Below are 20524 nucleotides of genomic sequence, written 5' to 3' on the forward strand. Positions count from 1 at the left end.
GCATAACTCTACTCACTAAAGACAGGTATGATATCAAAAGCAAGTTATCGAAAGGAAATAAAATTTCTGAGTCTGGGCACAACATCGACTGAGCAAAAGTCTTACCTGGCAAAGGACACCCTAAGATTTCCAGTCTCATACAGATACTGCCTTCTTCGAACCAGGACCGAGGATTTATACGGATATAACGTGCAACCAGTGGCACCGGCAACATATTGAGAACTGGGATCTCTTTCTCACTGTTTCCTTCAAAAATCTATGCAGGCCAAACATACGGAAATGGCAAGATCAGTTCTGCAAAAAGTCTTTTATCACTTTTGGTAATAGAAACAAATGAAGTCATCTGGTGCTGCCCCAAGTTGATGGTGGCTCAGACCAGAGCTGCTCTTCAAAGACCAAAATCCCCCCACATGCTTCTGATAAAGGGGCAAAGGTGCCAGAGCTTCAAACTCTCCCTCCTCACAGAATCACAGAATGTCAGGGGTTGGAAGGGACCTCAAAAGCTCATCCAGCGCAATCCCCCCGCCAGAGCAGGAACACCCAGATGAGGTTAGACAGGAAGGTGTCCAGGCATGTCACCTCATGGGCAGGAGATGTCCCCAGGGACCAGCAGACTGACATTAACACTTGTACAGGCCATGCAACAAGAAACATGTCTCATCACAGGCAAGATCACTGCCAGGGTGGCATTCACATCCATAGGCAGACACATAGATTTGTTGCATAGGATATTCTGGGTTCCCCTCTGTATTACACTATTTGCTCTTAAATTAGTGGGATCTCTCAGAGACGTTGCTTTGTAGCCTTATACTGACGAATCTGGCAAATGAAAACTCCACGTGGACAACCCCTCGCTTTCCCACCTCCATTTATCTTCACAAAACATCTATTTTGTGATACTCACCACATCTCCAGATTCATTTCTGACAGCAGTCCATGCATGACTGTCATTGCTCACCAATACTCTGTAAGAGGTCACCCAGTTACTCCTTGAAAAAGACAAAGAGTATCTAAGTTATTTTTTCATAACTTAGAATGACTGCAAGTTATTTTTAGTGTAACAAAGCTTGGAAGACTGCAAGCAATGGAAATTCCACTTGGCAAAGTCATGTCGACACTTGGCTGAAAAAGTGACATGCAAATCTAGATTCAACAGATAATTAAAAAAGCCTGGCACGTCAAAGCAAAATAACAACAGGACAATACTCTGGGATTCCAGGAGGTGTGGGATTACTGTTGTCTTTTCATTTTATAAGCAAATTTGGGGATAAATGGTTTGTCTAGAACAGATACATCCACTGTTCAAAAATCTTACCTTTTCAGCTACAGAAAATTTATTATTTCTGCTGTTATTATCAGAAAAGATGGAAAAAAATTATAAGTCCTCTAGGATTAAAAGCTTGTGGGTTTCAACCAGCAAAATTTCCATTTCTTCCAACACAAGAATGACTGGAGCCTGCAGTCATTCTCATATTTGTTAGCAATAGACAGGAACAGAGACAATTCTGTCTCTGCACAGCAGAGTCCAATTGATCACAGGACCAGCGCACTACTACAATCTCTAGATCAATCTTCAGTAGGCTGATCTTTCTAGTGGCCTGTTATCTGATTTACAGCAAAATCCCCTTTAATCTAAAAAAGCAAAAATCTTCATTCAAACCTAAATTTATGTCTTGTCTGCATTCATCTTAAGAAGAGTATGAGGAGAAATAAAATGCTGCTTCCTAACTTCAGAGTGAAATTAAAGCTCTGTAGCTTTTGTATTGTCTGGGCATTCCCCATGGTAACTTGTACACAGCTATAGAGAAGGTGATGCCCTGACTCTCTTCTCATATATGTTGGTCTGAAACCACAGCAGTAATTTTTTCCCTAACACCTTGCTGGTTTCAATAGGCAGTGACTTGGCAGAGAGTTGTGGCTTGGAGGTATCTTTGTACCATCAAGTCAGTCCGGGATGATTAAATTCTATTTTCACGTATATAAACTGATAGTGCGTAACCAGCAGCACTCCAGAGCAGTCGCTTTTGGACACGGGTTCTCACCTAAGCTATGCAGTCAGATTGCTGGGAATGAAACCACGATAAGGAAAGCTTTTGGGACTAGAAAGAAGAATCTCTTGGGACTAGAAAGAATAGGAGCAATTTGGGCACTTATGGAAGAGCATATGGACTGGAGAAAAGGGATCATCTGGAAGGACAGACACACCTAAGCAAAGCTTCCCCTTGTATTGCACCCATACTAATGCTGCTTTCTTTGCTTTTCTTTCTTTTAAAATCAACAAATATTATCAAACTACCTATGAACACACACGTTGACCTCACTGTGCTTATGTTTAAAGAGACAAACTAGCTTATACATGTCCAGTAAAAGAGAGTCAGGATTCTAGCGAAGAACAAAAAAGGGGCAGGGGAGGAACAAGAATAAATTCATCACCCACAAGCCCAGCACAAGTTCACTCAGTCTTTACAAAATAGAGACCATCAAATAATGCCTAAGTCAGTGCATGGCAGCAGAAAAATTATAACTTTAGATTTTCATCTGTTATTTAATTTTCTGAGTAAGAGTGGTCCCACTTACATAAAAAATGCAAACTGATGTCCAGACTTACAATGACACGAATAAACCAAAGATTAGGTGTTTAGCAGAATTTAGAAAAGCACTTCTGGTTGTAATTTACTAATACCCTCAAAAGTCAAAGATGAGTTATCACAAGATTTCAAGAAAATCAGTGGAAAATCCAGCTCTGTTTTACACGCTAAACCAGTCTTTTGCAAATCTTTCACCAGCCTTCTTCAATGAATAGATTTTTTTTTAATTCATGCTGTTTTAAATGGAAAAATCTTGACTATAGCCAAGCAGACTGAACTCTTTATTATTGTATTGAAAAGATTAATATATCTGCCACCTGTAATGCACACGCTACTTCAACATTTGTTAAACAGCTTTAACAAGTTAGCAGCTTTCTGAAAACACTAATTGTCTGCCTGTCAGTAGAAAACATCCTGGGGTAGCGGATCTGCCAGAGATCCGTGAAGTGCCACGCTGGCATCTCACATCTTCATACAGTAAAATTATTTACAACAAAATAGACAGTGATTTCAGTGCATTGTAAAACTTTCTACTAACTCTTGTAAAATACTTTACTTTTCTCCCTCAACTTCTGCAAAATCCTGGCAGTTGCACCAGAAAATTTCACTGCGATTGTAAGTTGAAGGCAGATTTACATCTAGCAATGGTGGAAATAAGAAACTTTGGAAATGGCCAATATCAAGACTCTAGGAAGAAGAAAAATAACTTTTCCTGATTGAAAAATTAACCAAGTTTGAGAGCAAAACATTGGATTTGAATGGGGGTGGTTGTGTACATATTCATTGCACGTTAAATGGTGGTGTTGGGTGGTTTTTTGGTTGTGGTTTTGTTTGGTTTGGTTTTCTGTTTTGGTTTTGTTTGTTTGTTTTTATATTCTTGGCCATTTGTCAAAATCACAGTAAATGACCAAAAGAAGTGGTCAGGCATTGGAATGGCTGCCCAGGGAGGTGCTGGACTCACTGTCCATGGAGGTTTTTAAATTGAGATTGGACATGGCACTAAGTGCCATGATCTAGTAAATGGACTAGAGTTGGACCAAGGGTTGGATTTGATGATCTCTGAGGTCTTTTCCAACCCAGTCGATTCTGTGAGGCAATATTACAAACCGAAAAGACATTATTGCTTCTGAAGTATTACAGATTTTTTTTTTTACTTCAACTGCACAAATAAGATTAGGAGGACAAACACAATACATCCATATTCATTACTCTAGGCCTGAAAAAAGATTTTCAAACAGAATATCACAACCGCATGAAAACAAAACAACAGTGGACATTCTGTATAATTGAGAAATATGTAAGAAAATCATGGCACATATAGACAGTTTTTAAAAGAACCAGCTCATTGTATTGGCATAAGAAGATGCTACTGTTACACTAATACTTCCAATCTAGGACTTTTATTTACCATATTTTAATATTCTCACTCCCTACAGTTACAAAGGGTCAAACTTCTCCCGAAAGAAAATGTATAATAATCAGTCATATGCATACTCCACCTTGAGTGACAAGTAATCTGCTTTTCAGAGGCAGTCTGCCAATTAAAATACAAATGGGACTACATTTGGTCTTGTACATTTGCAGTACAGAAGGACTACAAGAGGGCCACGGGACAAGATAAATCAGGCTAAGATATGAGGTCACACACCACATCCCATTAACTGTGCTTGCCTGTACACAACAAGAATCAAATTTGCATTTGTAGAGATGCAGGATAAAACCATCACAGGTGATCAGATCCACCTCCCACTGGCACTAAATGCAAAACTGCCTCAAGGGGCTTAAATTCTTCCCCCTTTTTTTTCCCCAACATCATAAGAAAAAAAGCTTCTGCCAATATTAAGAAGGCTGCTGTAAATTCAGATTCCCCTCCAAAATGGCACCTTCTGCCTTAAAATCACATTCCCTGTGGTGGGGAAGGGGAACTTTGCACGTATTCATGTACTCAGGGTACCTCGAAAACTTAGCACAGGGATCCCAATCAGGCAGCAGGTTATCTTTAAATACCAGACGTTTCCAAAGATACAGACCAGAGGAGCATTCAGACACTAAATCTTCCTGAAAGCTGCAGATTGTCTACACATGTGCAGCGCAGGAGGTCTGGTGCTCCCAGGATGTGTTGCACATGCTCAAACCAGCAGGCAGGCTGTTCACAGTCGGCACGGCGCCTCCTGGAACTGAAGAGTTTAATATACACGTGGTGCTCAGTTTATTCACGTAGACACAGAAATCTAAAGCTTCTGGGGAAATCCACCACAGAAACATGACAGTTAAAGCAAAGTCTTGAGCTAGAAGTATTGGGGAACATCTGTGCTGTCACCTGATGATGGGAATATCCAGCTCGTTGGTTTGGGATTCGCAGATATTAATTTCTGCAGCACATCACACGGAATCGTTTGGGGACCCATCAGCACTGAATGATAAAGCTGTCTGTAGAAAGCTGAAAGCCTGGAGAAAAGGAGGCTGAGGGGAAACCTTCTTGCTGTCTACAACTACCTGAAAGGAGGTTGTAGCATGGAGGCGGTTGGTCTCTTCTCCCAAGTAACAAGTGATGGGACAGGGGGAAATGGCCTCAAGCTGTGCCAGTGAAGGTTTAGATTGCATAGCAGGAAAAATTTCTTAACGGAAAGGGCTGTCGGGCATTGGAACAGGCTGCCCAGGGCAGTGGTGGAGTCACCATCCCTGGAGGGGTTGAAGAGATGCCTAAATGAGGTTCTTAGGGACATGTGTTAATGCCAGAGTTAGGTTATGGTTGGACTCGATGATTTTGAGGGTCTCTTCCAACCAAAATGATTCTATAAAACTATAAAACTTTATAGTACTTGGGATGTGCCTACCATTGTTTTAGAGAAGTTCTTCTGAACTCACTCTATAAAATCTGTCTGGACCTACAGTTATATTCCTCAAATACTTGTCAATTTTATAGAGCCAAGGAGACATAATTCAGAGAAAGACCTACACCAGTATTCAAAAAAGAATGCATTAATTATCAAGCTCTTTCTTGCAGTAAACTAGGCAATACAGAAATTATTACATAGCAGTACCTTCAAAAGCATTTGAGGTTAACCTGTATCTCATGTTCCAGCACAAATTCGTTTTACCACTGCTGCCTCACAAATTTCATCAGTGCTAGAAAAGGATCACGAGGTACAGATTTGGCAGAAATTATTTGGATTCAGGTGCTTCCCATTAATAATCCTTATCTCTTCAGGATGAACCTACTTGAAAAAGCTCCATATCTATTGCCAAGATTAATCATGTCTTTTCACAGAAAGTAAATGCAAAAATCAAATACAATTCAAATTTACTTAATGTGGTGAGGTTTTCTTATTCTTATTTATTAGTTGGGTTTTGTCTGTAACACATTAGCTTTAGACAAGGCTTATTTGGACATCTTAGATTTTAAATTCAATTTCTTGTGATGCATGGAAATGTCCAGCTTGATCATTTCCATCCAAAAAAAGACAAACAGAGGGATTAAGTGACTCGCCTAGGGATAGAGCGAAAACTTGAATCAAAAGGGAGAATTAAGAGCGGATCTACAGCCTTGGCAGGTTCCTGTCCCGAGAACCAGCTTTTCCTTATCTAACTACATCATCAGGCTACTGAGCAGAGGGAAAGACATCAGGACAGCACCAGAACAGCAAAACATTTCTGCCTTGCTTTCCCCAGAATAATTTTTGTACTTTTCTTTATGTGTATTGAACACGGAGATGAATCCCAACTCAGCACAGCACACAGTGAGCGCTAAAAGGGAGGCAGGAGGGATGCCAGGGTTTTGGCTGCCCAGCCTCCAGCAGGCAAGCGCATCAGCTCAGACTTCTGACTATTTGGATACGGTTTTATTTTGTTTGAACAGCATCTGCTGCACATAATATTTCAAAGCCAAGCTTCTCAGTTATGGAAAGCTGAATATGCAACAAGTGAAATAAACCTGATATACTTATCCTGGTCTCTAAGGATGCTTTTCCACATCACTATACACCCTGTGATTGGAGATAAAAAAGGAAGGTTGGCAGGGGCTCGTCAGCAGAAGCTCAAGCCCACAGCGGTGGAGATGCTGGGGATAAGAAGCAAACATTGGCAGAGTTCAGGTTGGCATCATCTGCAATGGACTTGGCCCCCACTGGCCATATTATTCTTCTACTGTCAGGTTAATCTGATTTACTTGCATTAGAAATCCTGAAAATTAATAGAGAATAGAAAGAGACAGGCACACAGATGTGTATCCTCCCATTATATATAAATTGACAAGCCAAAATACTTGAAACAGTGGAATCTCTACACCAAAAAAAATGCTAGACAAACCTTAGATTAAACCATATTCAGGCAAAAGAATCAGCGTGCTGCAATTAAATGGATTTCTGCTTGAAAAAAAAAGTAATTCGTAGTCTCATGCAATTAAATGTAAAACCATTAATACTAATATTCTATAATAATATTTATGCTGATAAAAGTTTAAATCACCCACTACCCAACAGTTTCAAAAATAAGCCAAGTTAAAAAATGCTCAGGCTAACCACAGGTAGCTCAGCAAGTTTTACAAACTAATTAAAATAAACATGATTTAAGAGATGGAGCTTGACTAGCAAGCAGGGGTATTTTTTTTAATAATTGAATATCTTTGAATGTTTAATTTTTAAAATTGCTTCTAGCTAACTTAAATTAACATACTGCTGTGAAATGTGGCTCTTTGGAGGCCCTACAGAGAAAAGCTGAGGGCCAGAATTTCACTTGCTCAGAATGAATTAAGCCCCGATTTCCCAAAGCTCTCTTCTCAGTGAGGAGTTGGGGTTGCAAGTGCATTTCCCACCCAATGGCTGCCAGTCCCAGACGGGTTTTCACAAGATATTAATCTCCAACTTCCTCACCTTTCCAGAAAATCTGGTGGCAGATGTAGGTGTTTCCTTTGCTGCTGTACATTCAGAAGGTGCCAGGCCACCTATGTGGGGTCAGACATCCTCTGCCCCAGAGATTTGATGGTCTTAACACCTGTGATTTTGGGCCATTATTTGCAAAGAGATCTGTGTGTGTTTGAAATTCTTCCTACACCAGACTTTCCCTTTTCTTATTTTCTGTATCTGTTGCACACAACCAAGCTGTGATTACTTTTTAATTTCTAATTTTCCATTCCTGTTCATGCCTATCACACCTTTGTGAATCAGTCAGACATTTGAGGAGAAAAATCTGAACTATAGTCACTGCCTCACTATGTCTTTTTGTCTCCTTCCCGTGAATATTAAAGGAATGAAAAATGAAAAGCCCTGACTGTAACCAGCAAATACTGCCATTTGTGTGCACAGTTGTGAGCACATTTAAATTTTGAAGGGGCTCACATCTACCAAGCGCACGTGAAGATGCAGCCAAGTGCCGCTTGGTGCATACAGAAGGGATGCTGGTTTGGGAAGGCTCCTCAGGGCATGAGTGGAGGGGACAGGAGCATCTGCCCGATGTCCTCGAGGTGACCCCAGACACAATCACTCTCATTGCAACGACTCTTAATGCACATGCAAAATATACAAGTCAAGGCTGTGATTAATCAGTGAATCTGTTGCAACAGATGTCCGCATTCATTTGATGTATCCTTTTCCTAAAGGCTGCAGCTCACTTGAATTCAAACTTCCCACTGTAGAGGTTAAAAACCTTTCCTCCCTCTTTCGAGTATCCCCAGTGAGCGTTAATGGCACAAACGGGGTTCTATCCACACAACGCCACCTTCTCCCAGTGCAAAGCGATGGTTAACTGGGCAGGAGCCCTTCTCCTGGGGACAGCAGTGACCTGCTCCCTCCCAGCCCTGCATAGTGAGTCACCGGGTCTTTGGCAAGAGTCAGAACTGGAGCAAGAACCTCGTGACAAATCACACCCGCAACAGAACATCATCAGTTTTGACATTTTTGTCAAACTTGTGAAAGTATAAACAAACTTCTGGGTACGCTGTCAGGACTCCACCTACACAAGATTACCTGAGCTGGTCACAAACTCAGCTCCCAGGAGGGCAACAGAGCTGGTGAAAGGGCTGGAGCACAAGTGTGATGGGAGCAGCTGAGGGACCTGGGGGGTTCAGCTGGAGAACAGGAGCTGAGGGGAGACCTTCTGATCTCTGAACTGCCTGAAAGGAGCTTGGAGCCGGGGGGGTGGTCAGGCTCTGCTCCCAAGCAGCAAGGGACAGGACAAGAGGAAGTGGTCTCAAATTGTACCAGGGAAGGTTCAGATTGGATATCAGGAAAAACTTCTTCATAGAAAGGGTTGTTGGGCATTGCAACAGGCTGCCCAGGGCACTGGTGGACTCACCATCCCTGGAGGAGTTTAGAAGACATGTAGATGACATTCCTAGGGACATGGTTTAGTGTCAGAGTTAGGTTATGGTTGGACTCAATGATCTTGAGGGTCTCTTCCAACCAAAATGATTCTACGATTGCCCAAAGCCAGGTGAGCGTTCATCAGCAGTGACAAATGCTGCACCAAAATCCTGCATAAAGCACAAGAATGGAGGTGGTAGATTAACATGGGACAAGAATTGAAGTTGGGTAAATAGAAGAGAGCACTCAAGGCTGAAGCTGCCAAAGGCTGACTCTGCTGTAACAGCAACGCCCGTGAGACAGCTCCACCAAGCCAGAGTTAAAGGGAAACATAATTTATTTATAAAACTAATCATAAACCCTAGTGTAATACCTAACTAGTGACATTAATATATCAAGGGAGATTTTTGGGCATCAAATTCAGGTTGTTTTGTAACTCCCACCCATATACTTGGTATGATTTTGGTAGATTTGGAACAATTCACTCTGTGATAGTTCAACTTCGGGGAAGCTGTAACAATCTCTGCTGTCCTTTCACCCAGTCAGGGCAAATTACAGTTTGTACTGATTTAATGCACCGAACAATGCAAGTCAGCACACAGCAGCTGCTTATTTTATTACATGATATGGATAAAGCATTGAGACATTTTCATTGAATTTGCTGGTTTCATCAGGGTGTGTTTTCACAGCCTCTGTGTGGGGACAGGAGGTACCACTATTTGAAAGTCAATGTCACCTATGCCTGTTGCCCTTGTGAGCTGGACAGGATTTAGAATTTATCCTACTATGCTTTCAAATGCAGCATTGTGCTATTATTGTATTTTGTCCCTTCTTGTTATGTACAGTGCAAAATTCTGTTTTCTTCAGTATCTGTAGAAACAACTCAAATACCTATGAGTAACCACTCTACAGTCCCAAATGCTAATGTACTTACACTGAATGGGATATCACTGCTCTTTATACTCTGATTACTAGAATACTGAAGATGCTGATGTGATTACATCTTCCTGAAGACAAACTTACTACCGAGACCACAATCTTAATATCATGAATGGCCAATAAACTGAGGAAGAAACAAGGATTTTTACCCTCTCTAAGCAAGGAAATTTGCCACCATACAATCTTCACATGCAGACTGTCCATAAAAACAAATCTCAGCTCCTGAGAAACTGCCAGTGGCTGTAGCAATAAACTAAAATTTGGGGCAATACATTAATTTTGTGACTGAAGAAAGAGCAGAATGCTGTACCGCCAAAATTAGAAGAAAGTTAACTGCACTGACCTAAATTTATCCTCCACTTTATCTCTGGAAGGTACCCAGTTTGCTACAGACCCACAATTCCCTATGGACAGTTCATCAAAAGGTGCACTGGGAGATGATGAAGGGCTACGCTGCATGCAGAGCAGGCTGAGGACGAGGGTGTACTATAGAAAACTGCAAAGTTATTCTCCTATTCAGCTACAAATATCTTGTTCTTTAGCAAAAGCATGACCAGACACACGATCAAATCCACTGGATAGTTATTATTTGCCATCCCTATAGAGTAGCACAAGTCAAGCAAGGGAGTGTGTAACAGCGTCTACACAAGATTCTAGTTAAAACATGGCTTCATTAGTGATGGATAAAAATGATCAACTTAAAAGTGGGTCAGTTTAGAAGCAAGTAATGTGTATAAGTCATTGTCATTATTTCTTCCACTCAGCAACACCATCGATTTGTTCTCTCCTCCAACCAACCAGCCTTTTAAAACCTTTTTATGCTCTGCAAGGCACATGGACTAACCTCTATCCAAATCAGATTTTGAAAATCACCACCTCTCCATCTTTTTTCTTAAATACATGTCTTGCATAAATGTTTAAAATCATAAATATTTTGATGAGGCTGAGAGGTCTGAAAAAACACATACTTGGAAATACATTGTTTGTTTTGGGTTTTGTGGGTTTCTTTGGTATTGTTTGTTTTTCTCCACTTAAAAATTTCCAAATTTTGCTTCAGAATTTGAGCATTCAGCACAGATTCTTTTATCCATGCTTTTTATTACTGTCATTTTGTTATTTCATGACATGCAGTGATAGTGCATAATTTAACATGGTTGAAAGACTAATTTTAATAAAATACATCAAGTCACAAATAAATCCTACTCACTGAAAAATCGCATCCTCTTCTAAAAACCAAAACATCCTCTGTGTTGAAACAGTCCAAATAATATATTACAGTTAGTACACACTGAGTCTATTTAGACATGTGGGATTTCTCTTGATACAAAAGATGATGTTGAATTATCAAAAGATTGTTTGGGTTGTGGGAAACAAGCTTCCTATGCTTTTTAGATTCTTGCCAAACTGCTAAGAGTGATTAATATTTTTCCCCCCTTTGTCAAGAGACTGCATATTTTAAACTATCACATCATCTCTTTAAATATATGGCACAATTCCACACTAGCACTTCCAGTGTCCCACTCAGCAGCCTTGAGCAGTTGTTTAGAAGATACTCAGTTCATAAAACTGAAAGGTCGATTGGCAACAATATAAAGAATGACATGCTGTATTTCTCCCCCAAATATTCAGCCATAAACCCTCTTGTAGCCCAGCTATGGCACCATCCACCTCAGAGGAGGATGTCACAAGCCTTTCTAAAAGGTCACATTGCTCACACAACATTCTCCAGCCTGAGAAAGCAAATAAAACAGCTCTGCAAAGAGATATCACTGATGTCCCTCTACCCACCACTGGATATTCCTCGTGAATCAGTGTGGTAACTGCCCAGAGACACTCATCTCCAGATGCTCTCTGTTCATACAAAGGAATTGATATTCTGCCCACAGTCAAGGCATTATTCATATCAACCAAGACTTGTGACACTTCTCAGATTTGCATATCTTCAGTGCAAAAATAAAAAAGAAGTCTTGGTTCTTGCAGCTGGGCTCCACCTCACCTGTGAAATTCAATATCTGCAGATCTTCTGGATGATATACGCATTTATGATGGTAAAAGAGCACTTTGCCATGATTCCAGGTATCCCAAGAATGCCTGAGGTTTCCCAACAACAGCAACTGAGTCCACATGCTTTGACTGATAAAAAGAAGGACTCCTCAAATCCAAGAGTTTTTGTTCAGTCTGGCAGGAAGATTTGATTCCTTGTGACTATCACAGAATTCACAGCCAGGCAGTCTGAGCACAGAATTTGAGTCAGAAGTGTTTTTCCTTAAAAAGGAAATTATTAAACAACTCAACTATTCTTTACTAACCACAAATGGTTTCCTTCTCTCTCTAATCAGGTCATTCATGCTTTCAAGAGCTGTTGCTGCACCTTGGCCTGTTCCTCCTCAAAGCTCCCATGTCTCAAGCACAAGAGTTTCAAGACAAGAAACAGCAACTTCCCAAGTGAGACCAGGAGAGCAATAACTAAGGTGGATCAGTTCCTGCCAGCATACAGAAATTGATGGCCCCAGGCATTTTTGTGTTGTTTGCATTGTGTCAAGTGTAACCTTCAGTTCATCCATTGCCCATAAAGTCCCAAAATCCAATAAGCCAGGCTTATGTGAGTCTATGGGTGGAGCAGGACACCAGCAGAACTGGACTGAGGTTGCCAGGGCTGCTATAAAGGAGCAAAGATTTGCTTCCACCTCCACAGCAGCTCTGGTTACAGCATCAGAATTACAAAGAGAAACAAAGGCCAGACTGCTCATAACTCAAATGTTGCAGCCCTGCAATGAGGTGGAAAGTTATTTGCTGCAGGATTCAGCAGGGTGTCCTTGCCTGCCCTCCTGTATCACTCTACATGTCCTCAGTAAGTCGGCAGCAGGACGCTAAGGGGACCACAAGAGGACTTTAAGGGCTCAGAGAGGACTTTAAGTAAATTCTTACACTTTGTTAAAGTTTCTTGTTCAATAAAAAGGGGGAAAAAATGTTATTTTTCTGATTCTCTATTATTATCTCATAAAAGCATTGATGAATTTAGCATATATCTCAGCATCTTGATCTTTTTTTTTTTAAATATAATGCTGGGAAAGTCTCCAAGGCTTAAACAAAAGCCTTACCTTGGCTTTCAAGCTTGGCAGGCTTTTGCTTGTAATACAACACAGATCAGAGGGGTATTTTTTTTGGCTTTCCTACCTGAAATAAGCTTATTCTCCAACATATATTTCTATTAGTTATGAAAGCACTATATTCTTGTTGCATAACTTCAGGAAGTTGAGGAGTGCCTCAGGTAACAGAATGACATCTTTTTGTACGAAGTTTTGTATCATAAATAGTCCTTTTTGATGTCATCACAGTCAGTAGCTAAGTATAAAAGAAGGAAGCAAATGAGACTCCTTCACTTCCAGTGCCCATTACAGCAAAACAGCCACAAAAGAACCTGCCCACACAGTAAAAGTCCTACCAGCCTGTTTTTCCTGGTCTGGCTTCACAAAAGGCAAATCACTCTATGCAAGCCCTATGGCTACAGTCAGGTCATTGATTCCTGAGTTTGGCACAAGCATCAAAGGTTCCACCAGTGCCTCTGAATCCCACCCTAAGGCAACTTCTGCTCCAAGCTCAGGGTCTCTACTGTTGTCTCAATTCAATTTCCCTTTGAGCAGTTCTTCTCCATGCTAGGATTTCATTTTTCTTTCCTTCTTGCTTTCCTTACTGCTGGGGCAATTGGGGTAGCAAGTCATGCTGAGAAGATCATTTTTCAGATGCAACAACATGAGTAATTCAGAGAGCAGCATCTGCCACCTTCCCAGGTATGATGTTCCCAAGTGCTGAGACTCTGGAAACCCCAGGACATGACTCTTGGCTCAGATGCGGGCAGCAAACATCAGCCCTAACTCTTTTGATAGCATGAACATCTACTTTGGCACCTTAGGGAGTACCAAGTTATTTTTAAAATCTAAGGACTTACACGTTGTAGAAGCAGAGCGTGCACAAACATTAACTACTCTGTTTTCATCTGTTCCACCTGATGACAGCAGAGAGAAAAATGAGGTGGACTCCAGGGAAGCCAGTCCCACAGCTAAGGCTGTTTCAAGAGACACCAAGTGAGATGGTGGCCATCACAACCTGTCAAGAAAAGCCAACCTCCACAGCAGCTCCCTGTGTGCAAGCTGGACATGGGGAACAAGGTCACCCCTTCCTGGGACTATTCCTCCTACTGCCTCAACCCCTCCATAGGACAGAGCTTGATCTTACAGGACACGTTTTCCAGAAAACATTAGCCTGCCCCACAGCACAGCTGGTCCAGTTGAAACCATCTTTACTCCTATGAGGTAGAAACATGCCCGTTTCTCCCCAAAACCAAGTAACAATCCAGGAGGAGCCTGGACCTGCTCTCCCAGCACCGACTCTGCTCTTCCTGCAGACCCTCAGGGTTCTGCCCACCAACTCTTTGTGGGGGAAGAGGGAAAAAGCAAGATCCAGTAATTTAAAAACCAAACCAAAGAAAAAGACGACTGTGAACACCAACTATAAATAGAGCGTCAAGTCCTGCTGTAAACTCGCAATAGAGCTGAACTAAAAATAGCAATACAAGACAAAACAGTGCAGCACTGGTGTTGATGGGAACAGCGGTGTCAAGAGTATGAATATAGGAAAGAATAAGACTTTGCTACAGTAATTATCTCACCTAACACAGAACAATGTGGAATAAATATAGAAACCTTAATGCCATAAAGGCTCCTACACTCAACGTGATGTTAAAAGAAACACACGAAAAAAGAAGTCCAGAAAATTAAACTATAGAAGGAAAAAAAAGATACTCTTTTCTTAGCTATAATGGTATTTTTCTGGTTTTCTTTTTATTATATGCCACATTCATTCTATTAAGCAAGAGATATGGCCAGAGTGGATCTAAGGCTGTACATCTCCTGCATACTTAGTCAAAAGGTCCAGCAGCACAAGTGAGATTATTGGCTTTCATAGCTCATGAAGATGTAACAAGAAATTAAGAGACTGAACAAACGCTGTAAAGATGGGGAAAAAAATTAAACCATCACCTCCAGCTCCTCTTTATGCCAGCTGATTACTTTATTCCTCATCTACAATTCTCACCTCATCCACATTGGCTGTATTATAGAGCAATCTGGGCACCTGCACTCAGGAGCAGGTCACGAATGAATAAATGCACACAAATCTGTGCAAAACAGTTATTTCCATCAATGCAACACAACGTGCCTGCTAACAAACACTTCAGTCCTGGTCGACACACACTGTATGGGGTTTCATAATAAATCATGTTGTTTCGGAATTTTACCAATTACTTGGTGATTATATATGAGGAATTCTCAAAGTGGTTATTCTAAATTAATATCTAGAAAGTAGTATCCAAACTAATCAAGTTAAATTTAGGAAAGAATGAGAAAGTTTAACCCATGCAAATTTGACAAGGTGAGCATAAAGGTAAATAATCTATGGTAATCTTGTTGATTCCTTTGCCAGATGTAGATAATAACTACAGAAGTTTGCTACCCTTAAACTTGTATTTTATGCCATATATAATCACTTTGTCTTTTACTGTTCCTTCACTCAAGTATTTGATGTCATACAGCATTTCCATTCTTTCTTTTTTCCTTGAAGAACCAAAACAATATGACATGAATTCTTTGGTCTGAAAGCTCAGAATCTCATGGAGAAAAGTAAGCGTGTACTTACGACCAAAGAGAGTTTCTTCCTTGTGTGATGACCCCAGTGAATTTTGTTAGCCTTCGAGCATCTACTTCAATCCACTGATAAGGGTCGTTTCTTCCTGCACACCAAGCACCATCATAAAAATCATTTTCATTAACACCTGCCTGAAAAGAAGGCAAAAACATCTTCATAAATCAGAACCAAGAAACTGGAAATCTTTCATGGGACAAAGAAAAGAACAATTGAAGTCATCATTCATTCCACTTACTCCTTTGGCTCCAGTTTAAGACCCTTGAGATTGTCATTCTCAATAGGTATTTGCTTACTCAAAGTGGGGAGAGAAATTCTGCAAAGTCCCTTTAAAACCTAAGAACCATTAGGTATAAAATAGAAAGCATAAACAGAGCATCAGTTCAGTCCACCTGGCTGCACCTGTGGCCTGATAGAGCCTTTATCCAGAACAAATTATCTTCAGAGTTATGAAAGCCCATGCAAAAAATGGTCAGCGCTGGAGCAATCTGATTTCCCCTGGAAGCAGCCAAGGAAAGTATAAAGCATATGGAAACACTAATACTATTTCCCACCAATTTTCAGTTCCAGAATTATTATTTTCATCACTAGGTTGTCAAAGGTTAAAACTCAGGAATGCTCAAGTGTACTCCAACTTGTATACCAATCTATATCCCAATTTATGTTGGCAAAACCCTGACAAATAGCATTCTCAACACTTTCAAATAAATAGCTGCAAGGTATTTTGAGTAAGCTGTATTCCAAATACACCTAAAATAGCACTTAAGGAAACATAGCAACTGAGGTCTTTAGATATTTATCTTATTACTAAAGCCCAGGAAATGTTCAGCACCAAGTTGGCTACTGCCATAGAGAGCACAGAAGCTTTTCCATATGGTCCTCTGGGGCGACATGTATTCTTATGGTATTTCATCTGGGTTTAATGTGGATTTATCATTGCTATACATGCAATTCCAAGAATGGATATCCTTAAATATTTCCCAAGTATAGATTCAGAGTCTGGAGAACTTTGTAGGTTTATATTAGAGACAGATCTTAAAGCTCTGTTCAGTGGTATATTTTCAGCTGGAGTGTGTCTATATGTAAAACACAAATGAAGTACCCAAGAACACAACTATCAACTAAATTTCCTGAGTTACCCTTCAGCTTCCCACTGAGCAGTATGAGCAGATATTACAGTCATAGCTGGTTACAGCAGCAGAGATGGACATGTTTGTCTAACTGCCTTTTCACAGATGGTTTCTACCAAAATGGGTGTTGGGTGGGTCTAATTCAGAAAGAGAGGATCAGTTGATCATCCTGTTAACCCACAGATTCAATCCCTAAAACTTCTTGTTTTCTCAGGTATTGAAATCTGAGATAGGGCAGCTTAAAAATTACTTGTTTTCCTCCATCTACCAAAACTACATTAAACCACTTACTTCTATGCGTTAACTCTGATATTTTAAAGTGAAGTTTGTATAAAAGTTGAGGTACAAGATACAGAGAAAAACTCTCTTAACAATGGAAGATAAATTCTTCGAGAAGAACTGAACAATGGGAAAACACAAGAATATAAATATGATCACTGACCTGAGTTATAATATTTTTCAAGGGAAGGTTTCATTGCATTTCAAAATGAGATGGAATTTGAAGTAGCCTTAGGGTTTAAAATCAATGCTTGCCAGGAAGTGTTAAAACCTACAGAGCACCTTGAAGCAGCCCCATGCTAATCCCCCTCACACCAAGGAAATTCCACCCATTTCTGTGGACCAAGTATCCATATCATTGCTTCAGCTGGGATCCTCGGTCCTCAAATTGAGGATATTTCCCATTGATGTGATGCTCATCAGGGTTTAAACCTCTCCTCAACACTGCGCTGAGGAGAGGAGGAAGAGCTGATTTGCAAAACCCCTCTAAATTACATACTCAAATCTCCATGGTGTCAACTGGACTTAAATAAAGATATTGCTTAAGTTGTATGTCAAATATGTGGAGTCTAAAGGACATGCTTACAGCTACGCACAACTTAAAGTACTATGGCCTTAAATAGGGGCAAAGATACCACCCCAAAAAGTAAAGTAGAAACTGCGGCTACTTCTTCCTGCTCTTCGAGCTTCTTTGAGGCTAAAAGAATATTTTACTAGGTAAAAAGAAGCAAATGTCTGTATATAATGAGCAGGAGAGGAGTTTAATCAATGAGAAGTTCTTATTAGTAATATTTCAGAGGGAAAATAATTCTAATAAATTTATGTCAAAAATTCTCTTTTCAAGTCTGTATTTTTTGCCTTACAGTGCCTGAAGTTTTGAATTTGCCATAAGGGCACTTTAAATATTGTTTCTATAAAATCTCAATCTAGTAGTTAAAATTGCTATTAAATTTCTTTGAAAAAAAAAATAATTCCTTAAAGATGAGAACAATCATCATCAAGTATTCAATCAAAGGATATAGATCAAGATACCTTTTCGTAGTAAGATGTTTACTTGAATGTAAAAACTACATTGAATTAACAGAGATAATGGATTCAAGTTATGACATACATAACTTTTAAGCTACACATTTTGAACACTTGCATTATCTTCATAAGTAGGAGGGTGAAGGAGCTAATGGAAACTGAAAGGATGGACTAGATCTGAAGCAAACCCTTCTTCCCTCTGAATTTTCCAGAATAACTCAAATTCTAACCCAGCTGAAGTTTCACTTGCAGCCAAATGCAAAAACATTTCTCAATATGCAGAGTCTTAGGAAAAAACACCTTCTTGACCTAGCAAAAGGGACTTTTTTCTGTCACTCTTGAGTAAGTTACCTATAAATGTGAGGAGATAAAATTGTAATTCAGATAAAAGAAATCAACTGCTTGTTATGTACTCAAAAGTTAAAATGAAAGGAAATCAAAAGGCTACAATTCCTTTACAAATTAGATTGTTTCTGATTTTAATTCATGTTTGTCTTCTGAGTTAGACATGTGCAAAACAGAATAAATAATTGCTCACATAATCACTGTTTCAAAAGCCTTTTATAATGAGGAGAAAGATGTCACTGCCTAAATGTATTCAACTGAAGAATTTCAGTCTTCTGCTACAAGTCAGAGCCGCAGTAAAAATAAACCTAATATCAAACCACTCCTGCTTAAATTCTTCTCAGTTCCCAGCAGAGTGATCATAAATATTATTTTACCATAGGAAATTTGGAAGAAAAAAAATTACTCATCGCAGGTATTTATAGCAACCACTGCCAGTAGGAAAGAGAAGAATTAAAACACATAGGCTGAAAGAAGAGCTTGGATAATTTTGTCTTTTGCTTGTGTTTTGATAACGCAGCTTTTCAAAAGGCACTAGTGAAACGAAGAACTGAAGTGACAAAAAGCAATGCAACCTGCTTATTTGCATATACACAATTGTATTACTTGGTTAATCTTCAGTGTCTGGATTTCTCCAACCAGGAAAATAAGGAAGGGGAAGATATGCAATTTGACTAATTATTTCAGGTTTTAATCCTGCTAATTGTTTTACAAGTGACAAATACTAATGGCTTTTAACCCTGAAGGCAGAGCTCCTCACTGAATATTATTTCATGCTGTTATTTTTCCTGATGATGTTAAATTGGTACTGGTTATGCCACAATTGCAGTTGAAGGCTAGATCTCCAATAAACTGGGCTCTACAACCCAAAACATCGCTCCTGCCCTCCAGAGGTCCCAGATTCATCACCACATCCAAACAGGACTGGGAGGAAAACCAGGTCCCACACAGCACAGGTCACAGGAGAAGCAGATCCTAGGTCTTATCTCTTATAAGATAAGGTCTTATCTGCTGCTGAGCCTGTTCCTCCTTGGAATAAAGCACACACCAACTGGTTAATTCCATATGCTTCAAAAAAACATCAACAGAAAATAACCCTCAGAAGCCTTTGAAAAAACTTCATTATTCTGTGGATTCCCGGTACACCGAAGTGGTGCCAGTTACCTGGGGTGAGCCATAAGCTTCTCAGCTGATTTCGCATCAGATGATGAAATTGAGACTGGATTTTGTCTTATTTCAGGCAAGAACACAACAGTCACATGAATATTGTGATGTGGTGATCCCCCAGACCATGCCACAACGGCAGCAGCCCATAAAATTGCTCATCACCATATGTAGCATAGTGCTGTGGTGAAACATCAGCCTCTCAGAGTCTCTCTGACTTGGGAAAAGTGTTTTTCTTCATGTGCAGTGTTAAACAGCATGAAAACTGCTTAAATACCGGTGCCTTTGCCTTTCCCCGGCACACTGCAACCTGCCCTGCGGAGCGGTGAACAGAAATCATCAGGGATCTCATCACCCATCTGACACATCAGACCCCTGCAGGACCTATAATAGGATTTTATCATTGGTTTTAAACATATATTTTTAAAATACTACTGAAATTCAGAAATTTTAATGCAAAGCAAAATTAAACACCAAAAGCCACATGACAGGGAAGAGAACCGCATATTCAAAGTAGCTTTGAAAAATGTTGAAGTGCTATTAATTTTAAGCTAAATTTTAAGCAATATCTGAAGAAAAAACAGATGCAAGCTCATACTTCTAACACTGTCAGTCATAGTGGTAACTGAGTGGTTAAAGTGTATAAAGAATTACTGTACTTATAGTATACAGTGGGTTATTTGTATACGAGCCTTCCACAGTCCTGAGGTCAATTAAGTCCCTACACCAAAACAGAGCAAAACCAGTTTTTGGATAATAAGGAGAATCGATCCATGCAGAATTTATACAGCTCAGGAAAATGACAACACTTAAGCCTGTATCAAGCAGAAGCACGAAATTGTAAAGCCTTTGTTCACAGCCACAAAAAGCACCATCTTTTGAACAAAGAAGACTAAAAAAGCAATTTGCACAAGATAGTGGGTTTGTACACCAAAGACTCTACCCAGCACTCCAGGGAGGGGACAAGAGCCCCCACGCTGCAGAGGTGGAGACCTTATTCTCCCAAAAAATGCAAAAGAAACTGCTGTCACCGAACTGGCAGAAGCATTACAGC

At 40.0% G+C, this 20524-nt stretch overlaps 1 protein-coding gene across 1 annotated transcript in view; it reads right to left on the reverse strand.

Annotated features, from left to right (window-relative positions):
• Window positions 1–20524, reverse strand: part of CPXM2 (carboxypeptidase X, M14 family member 2) — a 75173-nt gene that overhangs the window by 29544 nt on the left and 25105 nt on the right. Inside the window, exons 3-5 of the mRNA XM_082054521.1 lie at window positions 15521–15660; window positions 905–989; window positions 106–256 (exon numbers count right to left, since the gene is read on the reverse strand). Coding sequence (XP_081910647.1) covers window positions 106–256; window positions 905–989; window positions 15521–15660 — 376 coding nt within the window. The remainder of the gene's footprint in view (window positions 1–105; window positions 257–904; window positions 990–15520; window positions 15661–20524) is intronic.

This window comes from Streptopelia decaocto (assembly GCF_964273445.1).
Source record: "Streptopelia decaocto genome assembly, chromosome: 5".
Taxonomy (NCBI): Eukaryota; Metazoa; Chordata; class Aves; order Columbiformes; family Columbidae; genus Streptopelia; species Streptopelia decaocto.